The following is a 17,233-nucleotide window of genomic DNA, read 5'->3' as shown; positions in this document are numbered from 1 at the left end:
AATTTAATTTTTTAATATACAATTTTTAACTTCAGAATGAATTTATACAATAAGTAGTACGTGTAACTTGGTCGTGTGCAATTATTTCAATGATACTTCACAAGTTGAAAGACAGCATACGGACTAGTGAAATTTCAGTACATGTGTAATTGATGTCTTACATTATTATACACTATCCTCTAATTGAAACCAATAGTTTGAACTAAGAAATAAAGATCAATAATCAAGATTCAAGGCTTTCATTCCAATAACATTTTCAAGTTTCCCCGTATTTATTATGGGAGGAACGAATGATTTAAGTTGCAGCATACATTCGCTTTTATTGAAAGCGCATTATCAGTGCACAGTAGCGCGTTGTAAAATGATACGACCGAAGTCGTATGATTCATAATTAGAGATATGCCATGCAAATCGTGTTTGGATTTAAAATGACGATTAGCGTCGCGTACTATCTAGTAGAATTCCACAGAGATGGAACGAAGCCACGAGGCCATCTAACGGGAACGATGGAAACGGAAAAATAAGTTTCCATCTTCTGCGACTGGCTTATTCGCGAACACGTCAGGAGTCAACGAATACGTCTGTAGCGAAGTAAAAAAAAAAAAGAAAAATGGCGAAAGTTCGCGTGTAAAGACGATCGTCAACAGAGTTGACAGAAAGTAATGAAATTGGCTAACGTCGAAGGTGACAGCGTGGTGCACGGACAATGTTCCCTCTAATCCGTACCATCGCGGTGCGTTACGTATGATCGGGGGTATATACGTCTTAACACGAGGAGCGTAAAATTGGAGTGAAAAAAAAAGAAGGAGAGAGAAAGAAAGCAGAACCAGGGGATCACCAGTGGTTGTGAAACGTCATAGATCACAACACGGAACGGGCCACTTTAAGGCAAGACGTTCTACCTCGTTTACGGGGGTGTCCGCGATACGTAAAAGTAAAATAAATAAGTGATTATGCGAACGAACGGATACCACGGGATTCAACAGTTCTCCGTTGTGCGGTCGCGATTACCTGATTTAATCTTATCGCTCTAAAAGTGTATTTTGATCTTCGATAGTGTCTCGTGCAAGGTTATGTGGAGTTATGCGTCTGACATTTGGATGTATTACGAACACTCGCCGTGGACTCTCTAGCCGTATTTGGCAATTAGTGCGACGTAAAGTCACGATTAATTTCGAGCCGTGTAAAGAATGTGCGATTTACGATTTTTAACGATGCTTTGTTGCACGAAACATTTTTAAAAGAACCCCGACTACCGCTCGAAGTAAAGTCCAAGCGTTAAGAGTTGAGTGTAACGATCGTTTCGTTTCTACATTTCCGTATTAATGTCCTTGCAGGATAGTCGTCTATTCCGAGTGCGCAATAATAAAAATTCACTTCTGTTCTCTTCTGTTCTTGTGCAATAACGTCTCTGACATGTCATTCTTGCCTTGTAATATTTGCTCTGCAGTTGGCAAAACGCCTAGAAACCACTTCGAAAAATAATACTATATACCGACGAGGAATGAAAGAAAAATATGTAGTAGGATGTAGAGAAAATGTTGCTGTGCGGCACGATAATTAAACGATTTAATGATCTTTATTTGAAATTTTTATATTTTAGGAATACAAAATGAATCAAATAGAAATGGATCAGGAGACAGTGTACGGAACCCATGAGGATAGTCATGTGGTTATGTCAGAGAAAGTGCAATCTCTGGCAGGGAGTATTTATCAGGAGTTTGAAAAGATGATTGCACGTTACGATGAAGATGTGGTCAAGGACCTAATGCCTCTGCTAGTCAATGTTTTAGAATGTCTAGATATATCTTACACGGAAAATCAAGAACGCGAAGTCGAGCTAGAATTGTTAAGGGAAGACAACGAACAGCTTGTTACGCAGTACGAAAGGGAGAAACAATTAAGGAAAACGTCCGATCAGGTACGATTTAAATATAATTTTGCATCTGAGATAGAAGGTGTTCCAAAGTTGTTTCAATAGAATAACCATATGGAATTTTCATTAGAAATTGTTGGAGCTTGAGGATGTAGCCGAGGATGAGAGAAAAGAGCTGTTGTCGAAAATTGATAGTTTGGAATCTATAGTAAGGATGCTGGAATTGAAGACAAAGAATTCACATGATCACGGTACAAAAGCTAATGGCTCTCTCAGATCAACCCTTCACAGAACATCCCTCTACAGTAGAGTAGAAAGTTTTTTTTTTTTGTTTTATGTTTATGTAATGCCATAAATTCATTTAAGAGTATTAGCATGCATACTTCTAAAATTTATTAGGTCTCACTTTCATTATTAAAATTTGTTTTATTTTTAAGCGCTTTATTTTTAAAAAGGTATTCAGCATAGTGGACGATTACTTTTATATTTAATCAATCATCTGCAATATGTCCTAATGTTATCTATAATCACTATAGCCAAGTTATCGAAGCAGGGTTATGTGGAATACTATTTTTATGTTTGTTTAGTTGTTCGTCTTGAAGAAAAAGAGGCAGAGCTGAAGCGCGAGTATACCCGTCTGCATGAGAGATATACAGAACTATTTAAAACTCATGTAGATTACATGGAAAGAACAAAGATGTTAGTTGGAAGTACAGAAAGATTAGAAAATGCGTCTAGTGGTCGGGGACCATCGCGTTTGCCGTCCCTTGGACTGGCTCATATGTCACGAAGTTCCGGACCATTGAGTTACGGTTTCCAGAGCTTAGAGGCTAGCATAAACTCGGAAGACGTTCTAGAAGAGAGTCCACCGAACGCTGCTGCTAATTTAAGGACAGAAATGTTAGACAGTAGTAGCGAAGCTGCTATCGAGACATCCGATAAGAGTCAATTAACGGATAAACCTGCACAAGCAAACAAAACGACAGCAATTTCTAGACGTACGTTACTGGTCTTTTTTTCTGTCTAAAACTATGACTTCTAATTGCCCCTCGCAGCCTGGTGTCTGGGTCACTCGGAGACCCGCATCGATAGGGCGCTCTAAGGATCTGATTCTTCTGTCGAGGACTTGTCTGTATATAATATAACGTGACATAATCGTCACTTTGTGACTAACACAAATGGTTCCATCACTATGCGCGTTATCATCCTGAATGTAATGGGTCTCCAGTGTTCCAGTCATAGGAACGCGAGGGTTAATGGATTTCTACTGTAATTGCTCCGTTTTGCTCATAGATGAAAGCCCAGAAACTGAAATACCTCCACCTTTGGTCACGCCAACGTCACCAACAACTGTAGAGAAATTAGTTACTACTCCAAGTGGGAGAAGTAGAACAGAGAGAGAGCAACGTAGTGGTAATACATTATACCAGGAACTCAGTTTTCAGGATGCTGACGCGTTGGGTGAAATGGACGAAGGAGCAGATATTACTGGTAATCGACTAACAAAATTTAACGTGTGACGTCGTTTTAGTGGTTTTACGACTAATAACTTGTCCTTAAAATCATAGGTAGTTGGGTTCATCCCGGAGAGTATGCCTCGTCGGGTATGTTTTATAAAATAACTAAACATTCATATAAATATCGTTGTTTATTCGTTAATCCTTTGAGTTCTTAAATTCGCTCCTGTTCACAGAACGAAAGAAAACTCACATTACGATGAATGTGATCATTGACGAGTTAAATAATACGATACTCGTTTTGTGATAATCAAGCATGTTTCATTTTCCTGATATTGATATCTAGACTCTAGAGTCGGATTGAATTAAGTTACACTTTCCAAACTAAATGAATTCATACCGTTTGAATTGGAACAAGGTGATACGATTTTTACATTATTATATTAAAAGCTGAACGATTTAGAACGAAATAACTTGAGTGGAAAGTAGTTATAAAAATAGTTTAAAGTGACTTAATATATTGTGGCTCTGATGTTTAGATATTAATGTGATTAATATTTTTGAATATTAATATTGCATGCTCAAACTCTTGTTGACGTAGCTTTCTTATGCTTTAAATTACATAACTGTATAAAAGTTGTGTGTGGAACTCTAAGGGTTAATACAGAATTATAATTAATACAAATTATAAATGTTTATTCTATAAATTACGAGATACTTAATCAAATGAATATTTCCTAATATTATTTGCGCTGTGTAAGTGAAACTGAAAATTTTTGAAAGTACAATGGCGGAAGGTAGCTAATTTTCACATTACAAATCTAGATGTACTACTTACTAAATACTTTCACGTATACTATCAAAGATTAGACAGAATATCAACAAATATAATAACTTACAAAATTAGCCATTTGTCATTGCTCTTTTCAATATAATAATATTTTGAAGTTGTATTACACTTTCTCAAAAGTATGTACTAATATATTTTTTATTTCATTGCTTGCCTCCTTTTTTCTGCTGGCTGTGGTCATATTTTGACAAAATAATCGCATGATATAAATAACTCTCCATGCAGTCAGTGACAACTTCTTTGGTAAGATATTAGTATACTGTTGATAATGAAAATTAGCTAGTTATATTGTACTAAATGTACTTAACAGAACAATATTTTATTAGGAATGGGTAAAGAGGTCGAGAATCTTATTATGGAAAATAATGAGCTGCTAGCCACAAAGTGGGTACCTTTTTCATATTTTATGACAACCTTATATCTAATATTTATTATGGTATTTATATTATTATGTTATATCTGTCTTTCAGAAATGCACTAAACGTCGTTAAAGATGATTTAATTGTTAAAGTCGATGAACTTACAAGGTAAAGAAATATTTTTAGAATAATATTATAAAATCATACATTATTGTATGATATGGAAATATCTTTTAGCGAGCAAGAAATATTACGCGAAGAAGTACGCGGCTTGCAGCAAGCCAGAGAACGTTTACGACAAAAAGTCGCTAGTCTTGAAGAAGAGTTGAAAAAGGTTAAAGAAGAAGCAGAGGCAGCAGCGAAAGCAGCCAAAAGCGATGATGAAGAAGACGTATCCTTAGCACAAAGAAAGAGATTCACGAGAGTTGAGATGGCCAGAGTACTTATGGAGAGGAATCAATACAAGGAACGATTTATGGAACTTCAAGAAGCCGTTAGATGGACAGAAATGATAAGAGCCTCGAAGACTGATCCTTCTAGTATATCAGGGGGAAAAGTATCTGTGTGGAAGTTGTTAGTATAATTTTGTACGATTGCACATTGACCGTATACATTGCATTATTCGAAATATGAAACTGCTAACTCGCATAGTATCGTCAGTATGAAATTTCAACGATATTAGATTCTAACGCTCACTTATATAATGATTGAGTTTACATGATAATAATGCGCGTAACGCACACCGAATTTAAGAAAACGAAATATTGACTCAAACAATTTATTGTCTCTTCTATCGTTTCATTTGCAGTTTTAGTAGTCTCTTCACAGGACCTGCGGATCGAGGAGGCCTGGTTCGCGGAGTACACACGTTACCTCATATTAGGTACAGTGCACCAACAAATCAAGTTGTCCCAGCACCACCATTGGATACCATGCGTAGACGTACGTTAAAGGGTCGCCATGAGTTTTTCGACCAGGGAGACACCATGTGAGAAATCAATCAAATTCTATACACGCACTTAGATATTATGTCGATTTGACACTAAAAAAGTCTGCCAAATTTTGTCTCTATCCTTTACGTAGAGATTTGTTTCTTTATCACTATACTCTCTCTTAATTATAGTCTTACTGTGATCGTCTCTACAACGAAAACATTTGCAAACAGAGACGCCTACACTCGTTGACACAAACTTTAAACCACAAAGTTTATTTCGCTATTTTTACCAAAGCTATTGCAACGACGGCAAGAGATACTCTCATTGTCTCTATAGGACAGAATTTCGATATTCTTGACTTTTTGTGAATCATAACGTCATCTTTCCAGATTAGAGTCCTCTTTGGTCAGTTGGGATCCATAATCTTTTGTCGCGACTTTCTCAATTACTCTTGATCGCTCATAAGAAATGTGAGTCATTTCTAAATAATTTCTTGCTTGAGCGATTTGTAAATGTCATAATGTTTTCCTTAACAAATTGTTATTCCAATTTCCAACTTGCCTGTTATTTTTTAATGAAAACAAAAATCGTGGATGTACATTTCATACGCATTATTGCGTACGCGCTTATCCATTGGAAAGTATTGAAACAGGATTACGGTTCATTGCATACAAGACAAGATTCTCCTCTCTTTGACAATCTTACTCTTACTAATACTTTTGTCTGTTTCTCGTATACATAAAAAAAAAAAGGAAAAAAGGAAAAGAAATTGTAAATGATTGTCTGTATTGAAATGGAGAGTTGCTTACATACGTACACTTATATAATATAATATAAATAAATTTATCACTCTCACTATACAGTGGGCACATACCTGAGTAACAGTAATGACTAATTTTAACAAAGTAAATTATTTGTTGTTATCTTTACAAAGTCATGCTTGAAAAGCAATAGTTTTGTAAATAAGAAGTTTGTACATTTTTGAAAGAATAATAATATACGATCATTATTTGATCAAACAAATAAATGAAATTTTGACTATGTTATAAACTTGGCTTTTATTTCACTCTTGCTCTGCGCTTTGATTTTTCGTTCGGGTTTCATCCTTGCCTCTCCTTCATGGCGTTGTCAAGAGATACCTGGTATTTCTGGTTTTCTGTGGGGTGCTTATTGGCCAGCAGGTAAATTTGTTCTGCTCCTATGTCTAACATTTCGCTTCTAAACTTGGATATATATACATATATACATATATCAGTATCATTGTCCAAGTAATAACAAACCTGAACATTGTTTATATATATATATATATATTATGATGGAAAGAACAATCGGATTAGAACTTCGTACGAATTGCGCAAGAAAATATCCCGTGATCAAGAGAGTCTTCGTAGGAATGTATGGTTGAACAAACAACAAAGTATTCAGTAAATTTACTAACTTAATTAACTAAAGATTCTGTCTTGATCATACGTTCGCTGAAGATAATTTATTAATTAATTTATAATTTGGTACATTTTTACAGATCTTCTGAGAAACTCGTAGCCAGACGTGCGAACGAACGAAGGGAACAATATCGTCAAGTCCGTGCGCATGTTAGAAAAGAGGATGGACGATTGCATGCCTATGGGTGGAGTTTACCTGGGAAACCAAGTGCTCCGGTTAGACAACCTGTTCCTGTTCCAGTCTATTGCAGGCCTTTACAAGAATCAGAGCCTGGCATGAAGGTACCTTTAATTTGTCGTCTTGTCTTGAGACAAAACAGTTGTGAAAAAAATTTGTTTCATTTACAAAGTTGGTGTTTTCTACATTTTTCTGAACTTCTTTTTTTTTATTTTCTGCTGTTTAGATATGGTGTGGTGCAGGTGTAAATCTAAGTGGTGGTAAAACACGAGATGGTGGTTCCATGGTCGGAGGAAGTGTGTTCTACGCCGCCGAGGCTCAAGAAATGAGCGCGAGCACAAAAACCGAAGCTGAAGACGCTATCGAGCATCTGGACAAGGAGCTTCAGGAAAATGAAAATCAGAGGATAGAGGCAGAACAGGTGGAGCAACAGTTAAGCTCGCTAGTTTGGATCTGTACGTCGACTCAGAAGATGTCGAAGGTTACTGTGATAGATGCCAACAATCCAGCCGACATTTTGGAAGTTTTTAGCGTTTGCCAGGGACATTTACTTTGCATCGCGAGCGTACTCGGAGCCAAAGAGAGTGATTACGCTCAAGCTGTGAACGAGGATTTGATTCAAACTACCAACGGATTGGACGAGAACGATAGCTTTGAAGTGATCACCAATCCGATTACCGAATTGGACAATCAGAAGAATAAGCAAGAAATTCAAGTTTCGTCGGAGAAGAATAAGAACGAGTCGGATAGTGCTTCGGAAGAACAGAACAATGAAAATGCCGAGAAGTCGGATGATGCCAATCAGAATACCACTACTGAACCGCAAAGTTTGGAGAGTGTAGATAGCGAAACGACGAATTTAGGGAAAGTACACTTTGTTAAAGCTAATTTAGAGACACCAAATTCACGACTAGATGAAAAAGATGATACAACTGAGGAAAAAGAAGACGCAGTCGAGGAGGATGCACCTATGGAAAAAATGTCTTCGATACAGCCGACCATGTGGCTTGGAGCTCAAAACGGTGCGGTATTCGTTCATTCAGCCGTTGCTAAATGGTCGGTCTGTTTGCATTCTGTAAAACTGAAGGATGCTGCGTTGGCTATCGTGTATGTAATTTTTATTGCGTACTAAATCTTTTACCCATTTTTAGTAGGAGTACCCTATCATAAAAATTTGCAGATTTAATTCACGGTCGATATTTTATGCAAATATATATGTTTTTCAGTCATGTACAAGGAAGAGTTCTTGTTGCTCTTGCCGATGGAACTGTTGCATTGTTCCGAAGAGGCGTAGACGGACAATGGGATCTATCTCAATATCATGTGATTACCTTAGGTAGTCCACAACATTCAATTAGATGTATGGCTGCTGTTAGTGGCAGAACTGTATGGTGCGGATATAGAAATAAAATTCACGTAATAGATCCAGTTTCTATGACTGTTGAGGTATATACATTTGCGTTTTATTTATGCTTATAGTTATTGATAATTGTACGGTTTACTGACTTTTCCTCATTTTGATTACCGGAGACTCCACTTTTCTAAGAAATAAAATAAACTTCCAGTGTACCGTAGACGCTCATCCGCGTCGAGAATCGCAAGTAAGACAGTTGGCTTGGCTTGGTGAGGGGGTGTGGGTCAGCATTAGATTGGATTCAACTCTGAGACTTTATCACGCTCACACTTATCAGCATCTTCAGGATGTTGATATCGAGCCTTACGTTAGCAAAATGCTTGGTACCGGGAAATTAGGTTTCTCTTTCGTGAGAATCACGGCGTTGCTCATTTCCTCCAACAGGCTCTGGATTGGAACAGGAAACGGAGTGATTATTTCAGTTCCTTTATCTGAAAGTAAGTTATTGAAACTATAATCAGAGGTATCGATGCTTACAAGTGAAATATATGTTTAAAACAGGCGCTGGCGGTTCAATGGCAGTGTCTAGAGTTCAAGCAGGAAATGCAAATAAAACCGAGGCCCCAGGAGTTGGTGTCAGAATTTTCGCCTCAGATCGTGGTGTTACGCCTGGCAGTTTTATACCTTACTGCAGCATGGCTCATGCTCAACTTAGCTTCCATGGACATAGAGATGCGGTGAAAATGTTCGTTGCAGTACCTGGTATGTTTATTCCTAATTAATTAAATGCAGCATGAAGCTGGTAGCGAACGTACCAACGTTCATATACTGTTCTCCGTAATTTAATTGTTTTAATGAATATTTTTCCATCTTTTCGTACGTCAATTTTTCTTTATGGGACCATTTAAGGTTTTTGTTAAAATTATAAATTTTATCCAATTACTATTATAGGACATGGTGGTCAGAGCGCAGTATCAGATGGTTCTCAACCGGCCATGCTTGTTCTTTCAGGAGGCGAAGGTTACATAGATTTCCGAGTTGGTGAGTGATTACGTCAGTAATAAGTTTGTTCTTGTCATTTCATCGTGTTTTAAATTAGTTAAAAGTAACTAAATTAAGTGACGTTAAGTGTTGATGTAGGACAAAGTTTATCAAAATGTTGTTTTATACAATTGTAACAATTGCAGCAGATGAGGCGGAAGACGAGAGTGACGTGGCTACTCATCTGATTGTATGGCAGTTGGTCAGGTATGCCCCCAGAGAAAAGTGAAAATCGGTTGATGGGTCTTTGTCTTTACTTCAATTTACAATTCGTACGATTGAATGAACAAATTGATTTGTGTTTATTCATCAATGAAAGTTATACTAACTAGTGAGAGTATGTTTCGTGCACGGTGTAATGAAATTCTGAACTAACAATCCCGCAAGTAGTTAGATACATCTCTAACAACTGACATTAAAAAAACAGATTATTCTGATTTATCTGTGAAAGATACCGGTATATGAAATTTACATATACATGTATGTACAATTTTGTTTAATTATATTTGTTGCTTTACATTGGACAACCAACAATCAGTGTGAAATTGTTTGCTTCTGTATAGCACACAAACTACTTTTACAATAATTTTCATTAATACAAAAAAAGAACTGTGTTTCTGCACCTCCGTTTCTCAAACAATTGTACGTCGTACAATTGTTCTGCTTCCTTCATTCTCTGGGGGTTGGTCATTTCCAGCTGACATGCGTCGTATTGTACAAAAAACAGCTGATAATTGCACTTCTTATCTATTTCTACTCATGAATTGTGGCGATAGGTGCAATAAGGGTGTGAGCGTGAGGAAATGGTTATAAGGAAACAGCCAGTAAAGGGTGAAATATACAGTTCATAACATTTTTATGAATGAAAAAATGCACGTTTTATCGTACCAGATTCCAAGGGGACTAAAAATTGTGATTCACGCCCTTTTTGTATGCCACCATTGTTTTAACAGGAAAGTTCATCTACTTCTAGCATTAAAAAAGGACAGTGATATGTTTCACAATAACACATCTACGATAATAATAACAATAATACAATTATCAGATAATGTTGCATTAAGCATAAGTACATAAAATATTCTTATAGCGATAATAATATAAAGTTCAAGTTTTATTTGCAGTAAGCGGATAATAACAAGTGGCACAAAGCTGTATTGCGTTTGTTGCTTCACTTATTATACAATTGATTATTCAAAAAATCGCGAGTATCACTGTCTTTTCTAGGTGATGGAGAAGACACTGAGGAGACCATAGAACGGTCCAACAGCGCTGTTGTTGCCAATGCTGAGGAACACGGAGAACAGAGTCATCTGATCGTGTGGCAAGTGCAATGTCCCTTACCAGTGCCAATGAATGGCTAGCTTAGAAATTTTCGAAAACAGCTTGGTCCCGATGTACGGTTTAGCTTGAACTTTCTACGATGCGAAAATCGAGTGCGTTCGAATGGTTCTGGTGTGATAAGCTGTCTAGTGGCGTCGATAAATTAGACTAATTTTCTGGTCAAGTGAATGCTGTATCTATTTAATTATACTTATGTAACGATTCTAGCGAAGTACGTATATGACTACGAGTAGTGTATCAGACGATTGAAAAAGGGGGACATTGTGCGAGTTCTAAGAATATTATGGATCATCCTAAGGATAATGAATATTTGATTAATCAATTATAGCTTGACTTGCTAACAAACATTGACAAGAAATTAATTTGTTAAATACGGGGATATTTATTGGGAATTTTTTTTTTTTTTTTTTTTTTAATTAAAAGATGTAATTTAGAATCTCATAACTCGACGCTTGTAATCCTTAGCTTTTAACTTTAAACACATCCTTTAAGGTATTTTATCGGATTACTAATTCGCTCTTACTCATCGATAACGTAATTTATAACAAAACTAATTTCTCCTCTTAACGGTCATGTACGTCTCCTTCGTACGTCGTTGAACGAGGTACGTGACGCATTTCTGTACGTAGAGGCTTTCGAAGCGTCTTTGAGTGTCAATGTCGATCGAGGAAAGATCGGAGTAGGGAGAGCATAGTATTACATTTCCGTCAATCAATGTGATAACCGATGAAGATACTTGGCCAATGAGTTTTAAAGCTGCCGTGTAACATTTCGCTATATAGATCGCAATGAGACCCATAATTACCACTCGTGCGGAAGTTAAACTACTTAAACTATCCTTTGTACAATGTTCATTTGCAGGGATGGGAGGTGCAACCGATCCGGGCAGTATTTAGGCTTAATCAATTGTACATTGTTTCAGTTAGAGAATACGATTAAGTAATTTGATTCGCGTAAAAGAAAATATATATATATGTATATTATACATACAATGAATATAATATATTTATTATGTTGTCCGCCAGTATCATCGTGTCCGCGCCTACTTTTCTTCAGGCTTTGTATGTAAGGTGGTCTTTAAAGAATTTTTCCAATGAATTTGTGTACATAATAATGCGATATATTTGTATAGTGTCTTGTGTAGTCTTGTACATTTTAATTTCCGTCGGTAAACGAAGCAAATGCGATTCGGACAGCATGCACACACGGGTATGATGAATAGATACGTCCAACATTATCACTGTTGATCTCTTAACGCATGCATTTTTCTTTCGTACAAGCTTTTAAATGTTTTGCAAACATTGCATTACTTTTCTTGCGATAGTCGAGTAATAAATTCCTTTCTTAGCATATTTTTCCTTTCGAATCTGTAGTGATAATACTAAAAGCGCAAAATTTCCATCATTAACTTTCATCGTACGATAGAACTGGAGCTGTTTTCGTTTAATCTTGAGTATCGTAGACTAAACTGTTATATAAATTGAAATTATCTATGCAGGCAAACGATACATTACGGTTCGTGAACGATATCATCGATATACGACTTGTTTCGCAAACTTAGATGGTTACGAAAATACGAAGTTTCGAGTACATTTTAAGATCTTGCTTCATTAACGAATACCCCGTACCAATTTCGATCGTTACGGTAATCAATGTTTGCAAATATGTTATCTAATAAATTGTACCGTTTTGGCCCTTGAATTTTCCCAAAAGTATACGGTGCACAGCTTCGAAACAGTGATAACTGCGCGACGTCGAGTCGTGAGAGCCTCAAAATCTCTGGATACGTCTAATGTGTCTCATCGATCGCCGCAACATTATTTTTCCGTCAGCGTTAACTCCCCCCTATACCACAACCAAAGACAAGGAACGACTTGATTGTATTCTTTGTACGATTCGTAGCGAGAGACGCTCGCAAATATTGCGCGTCTTATATAGACCGAGCACACAGAGTGTAGGAACAACCGTGCGATACGTTTGGCATTTGGAGAGAGAGAGAGAGAAGGAGGAGTCGTCACGATACATATTCAGGCTTGCGAGAACTTTTGTAAATTCCTATGCTGTAAACGACGAACGGTGAAATTCAGGATGTGTACGATTTATAAGGGCTGCGCATTACTGTGTGTGAGCTCGCTTTCGGTGTCGAGCTCGGAACTGTACCTGGCTCTGATAAAGCTGCAACGGCGTTAATAAAGAAAGTTGCGAAACAACGAGTCTGCGCGATTTCTTTTTGTTTAGCGTCTTCTTTTAGCATGTTTTGAAACACCAGTTACGTAACTGGTCTTTCGCGTATTTGTTCCGTAGATGATCTCCGATCCACTCTTCGATGACTTCTTTCAAGCAAGGAAATATAGAAACGCTAGAGAAGACGTCATTTCGAAGATTTACAAATTTATGTCTACGGCACTTTGTTCTTTGTAAATTTTTACATCTTAGTTCAATTGTAGAGTTGGAACATCAGCTCTTTTAGAAGAACTTATAATTTCAGTCGAATAGAGTCCCTGCACACAGCGAAGACACTATTCGCAGGACATTACATAAACTATTCCGAAACAACTCGACGAGATGCGAAACTGTAGAATTTTTAACGCATTTCAAGTATTCTTGTTCGATACTTTTAGATTTTCTTAATACAGAGTTACTTAAAGAACAACTATCTTCCAAATTGGTCCAACGATACTTAAAAAAGTGCGCCCAAGGATAAGCTGTACGAAGTCCGACCGTGCAACCACGGTGTACAACGGGTAGCCGTATTCCTGGCGGCGTTATAACTTCCGTTCGAAGCATTTTTCCATATCTTCTGTATCTATTTAAATATTTGCTTTGGAAGATTAATACGTATGGGGCATCCTGAACATAGTACGTATCTAGCACTATCGTTGACCAGTCGTTGAACGTCTAACGATTCCAATATTTTTCTCCTATACATTATATATTTAAACAATTTTAAATTGATCTTCTTCTTCTCCGCATAATTACGCGTATAATTTGAACATTTCAATCTGGGACGATAGCCATTTATTTTGGAAATAAATTGAACGACCGTTCATACGGACCGCAGTCGGAGTACGGTTTGCTAACTTCATGCTAACTTTGCTAGCGTTGACGTCTGTGTTCCTCTTGCAGCGGTCTGAAACTTTACGTGTATGAAGTGCAGCAATAAATAGTTTCCGTGAAGTTTCGCTGGTCTGGGAATCGAGAAGGTTACCAAAGCAGTTTCTTCAATGGGATCTTATTCGAGTGCGTGTTCGTGAATCGAAGGTATTACATGGGGAAAATGGAAAAGTTGTATTCTTTAGTACACTGTGCACTCCATAGCGTGTTACGTGACACGATATGGTATCTGCAAGTTGCATTGTTATACGTAATGGCGTTTGTCATGCAGCACTGTGGAATCACGAGTTCGATGGCTGAAAAATGGACGTGATAGTGATAAAAGAAAAGTAAACGTACGTTTTGATGATAGCGCGGAAATATTATTACCAGTGAGATTGAAAAATATACCATGAGCGTACAAGGAAAATCGTTTAAGTTCTATTTTTGGCTTCGCTGGAAAATGGAAAGTGATGTAACAGTTATATTGTAGTTGCATTCGTGAGTGTTATGCTTTCGAAAATGAAACATTCGGAAGGGAGATGAAAATCAGTAACGAACGTTTTACGTTTTTTTTTTGTGGAAGACAAACATTTTGTTTCTCTCGTGTGAACTAGTTTCTCATCTGTAACGAGAATTCCCTGCGATTTTCTACCAATCGTACTCTACTTTGTTGCTGATAGCAAGTTTGATAAGTTTGCAAAAAGCCAAGTCTGATCTATTCAATTTCTGAGCGATTCAACCACTTCGAGCAACTTCTTTTTACGTTCTTATAAAGACCCTTCTGTTCTGACCGCAGGTTAATAGTTATATAGGGCATTGCGAAATCAAAACTGCGTTCCGCTTCCTAGGTTTATGTTTTTTATCTCAGCACTATATAAAAATCATTTTTCACTTTCATGTCCGACAGTTTGCACTCGACCTGTAGTTGTTTCATCATCAAAAAGAGTTATGGAAATTTCTGTATTAGTCATGAGAAAGATACACGAAGCGAGGATAGCGACGGACGACCATGATTGCGATGATTGCCGATGATTGCGACCTTATTTTTAGAGGAACGCTCTAAGTCAGTCGCTCAGACATGGCGAATGTTCGATCAAAACTGAGAAAAACGAGAACAAATTTTTCTGTTTTTGGTATTCAAAGTATTCGTTTATATTTTTGAGGAAGAGGAACGTAGACGTAGAAAAATGGAAACAAGGTTATCGAAGCTTTTTGAAAATGTATATACTTGTACATAAAATTTTTCTTCAGCCCTCGCACGTTTTAGTAAATAATAAACTTGCTAAAACTGACTGGTTTCCTTCGAAATTCTAATTTCTCTTCTACAAACGCTATCGCATCTCCTTTCTCTTCAGCTTACGACACAACTCTTCAGTAAGTTGAATGCACAGGAAGGATAATCAGGTGTTTCATTAAATACGTAACTTATCTATAATTATAACAATTTCTATTCTGTATTTCGACCGATTTTCATAAACTCGATTGGTTTGATACATATATCCATAATAGAAATCAATTACAGAGCACTTCATCAATCATTGGGTTCATATTGCGAGGGTCAAGTTAAATATTATATTCAAAGAAGCATCATCCTTTTTTTACGAGAAAATTTCGGTATCAGTGCGATACAAAACTGAATATTCTTCACGAATACCGATTTTTCGACGACGAATCTTTTTTTGTTTTTGTTTTCCTGCAAGTTTCTACGAGAAAAGGAGCTCGTCCGCGTGACTCATCGTTTTAATTTTTATGCAATCACGTTGAGCACGAGATTGAGGATAATTAGACGATTTCACGTTAGAAAAGTAAAGTACGACGTAGACTGTAAAATGATATTCGAGATATATCAATGGTGTAATTTTCTCGAGGATACAGTATCGTAATTTTATTATAAGTGGGCACTTTTATTTCTAGATAGCATTATCGTTACATTTTAAAACATTTTTAACTAGTATATATATAATTTAAAAAAATAATATATAGAAATTATTATAAGAATTCTCTTGCATAATACTCTTCGAACAAATAGTATGTATCAATGAATCGAACCATAGTATTGATGAATTTACTTAATTCAATATTATTAGATTATTGTGCAGGAGATTTTCAGATAGTTTGATTATTAGAAAAAGAATCTTCATTTATTTCTTGTTACAGTGTAATCAAGTATTAGACTAATTATCCAACAGTTCTCTGTCATTTAGTTCTACATATTGCAAATATTGCACGTCAGTAAGTAAACGTAACTTTATCTAACTACCTCAAGCACTGTAATTCTTACGAGATATTTCTGCAAATAGCGAGTATAAAGTTGTAAAATGATAAAGATCAGAGAGGATCGTTTTGTCAAATTGTTATAATTAACCAGTGCAATGAGCTGAACAATTCTGTTATGTTACTCTGAAAGATAAGGAAGCTTTTTAGCAACAACGTGTAGTACGTTAGAAATCGATGTGCTCGAAGAACGTAGAAACTTACGCGTCCATTTCAACGTCCAACTCGCCGTATACGAGTTTTCCCTTTTTTTTTTCATTATTATTGCAACTGATATTTTCTCCTGTCTTGCGTAATACTCTTTAATTAGTTTTTCATCGAACTTTAAGCAATCCAGTTGCAGCAACGATAAAACTCCCTGCCTCTTCGCCGGGGAGGAAACTTCCAACCATTTATTTCGACGCAGAAATGAAAAATCGAAATCTATCCAGTTCGTTGCTGAGTTTCATAATCCTATTCCCTAAACTAAACAATGCACTCGCGAGTCCCGTCTTTCGATCGAATTAATAATGATTCTTCGTATAAAACATTACAAGTTCATCGTTTAGTCTTGATTAAATTGAAGATTGCAATGAAATTTGCTTGTTCAGATGAACTCGAAGAATATCCGAAGAGGAGATACTCCATTTCAATGGATATCTACGATTCGTCGATCGCGCAATAAGAGGGAAACGAATGCAAGAGTAGGAATGCTGTTACCGGTGTTATGTAAACTTAAAACAGAATAATAATAAGGATTACTACGTATCCACTGGTTATCAGCATGTAATACGGCTAATTTGTCGTATTTATGATACTATTGCAAAGAGAAACATGAGAATAGTTATTTTGCTGATAATTACAATATTATGTACAGTTTACTAGTTTGCGCTATCACTGTTATTTTGCATACGCATAATTTATTCAGCAATTGAAACGATTAACTTCTTCCTATACTTTTATTGAGTTTAGCACGTGATTTATGATTGCTGCACAATTTTATGAGCAAATTGCTTTGGAAAAACTAAGAACCAAATAATTTAATTACAAA

The 17,233-nt window shown here is 36.5% G+C and overlaps 1 protein-coding gene across 9 annotated transcripts; it reads left to right on the top strand.

The window, feature by feature from the left end:
* Positions 1 to 516: 516 nt before the first annotated feature.
* Positions 517 to 12,100, top strand: Syd (JNK-interacting protein syd). 9 transcript variants are annotated; one of them, XM_076893031.1, is made up of 19 exons: positions 517 to 1,284; positions 1,604 to 1,921; positions 2,007 to 2,127; positions 2,464 to 2,874; positions 3,170 to 3,367; positions 3,445 to 3,480; positions 4,409 to 4,426; positions 4,510 to 4,567; positions 4,654 to 4,710; positions 4,780 to 5,115; positions 5,351 to 5,530; positions 7,000 to 7,201; positions 7,324 to 8,204; positions 8,324 to 8,543; positions 8,663 to 8,948; positions 9,013 to 9,213; positions 9,403 to 9,492; positions 9,642 to 9,699; positions 10,717 to 10,854. In XM_076893031.1, exons 2-19 carry the CDS (start codon positions 1,613 to 1,615, stop codon positions 10,718 to 10,720), a joined length of 3,666 nt encoding a protein of 1,221 aa, XP_076749146.1. In that variant the 5' UTR covers positions 517 to 1,284; positions 1,604 to 1,612; the 3' UTR covers positions 10,721 to 10,854. The 9 variants fall into 9 exon arrangements, with proteins under 9 accessions (XP_076749146.1, XP_076749145.1, XP_076749147.1 ...); XM_076893030.1 differs by having other exon boundaries at positions 9,639 to 9,699; XM_076893026.1 differs by lacking the exon at positions 9,642 to 9,699 and having other exon boundaries at positions 518 to 888; positions 10,717 to 12,100.
* The last annotated feature ends 5,133 nt before the right edge of the window (positions 12,101 to 17,233 follow it).

Source organism: Xylocopa sonorina, chromosome 3, assembly GCF_050948175.1.
Source record: "Xylocopa sonorina isolate GNS202 chromosome 3, iyXylSono1_principal, whole genome shotgun sequence".
In the NCBI taxonomy this organism is placed as follows: domain Eukaryota; kingdom Metazoa; phylum Arthropoda; class Insecta; order Hymenoptera; family Apidae; genus Xylocopa; species Xylocopa sonorina.
Note: the sequence above shows the minus strand (reverse complement) of the source record. Positions and strands in the feature narration are given on the sequence as shown.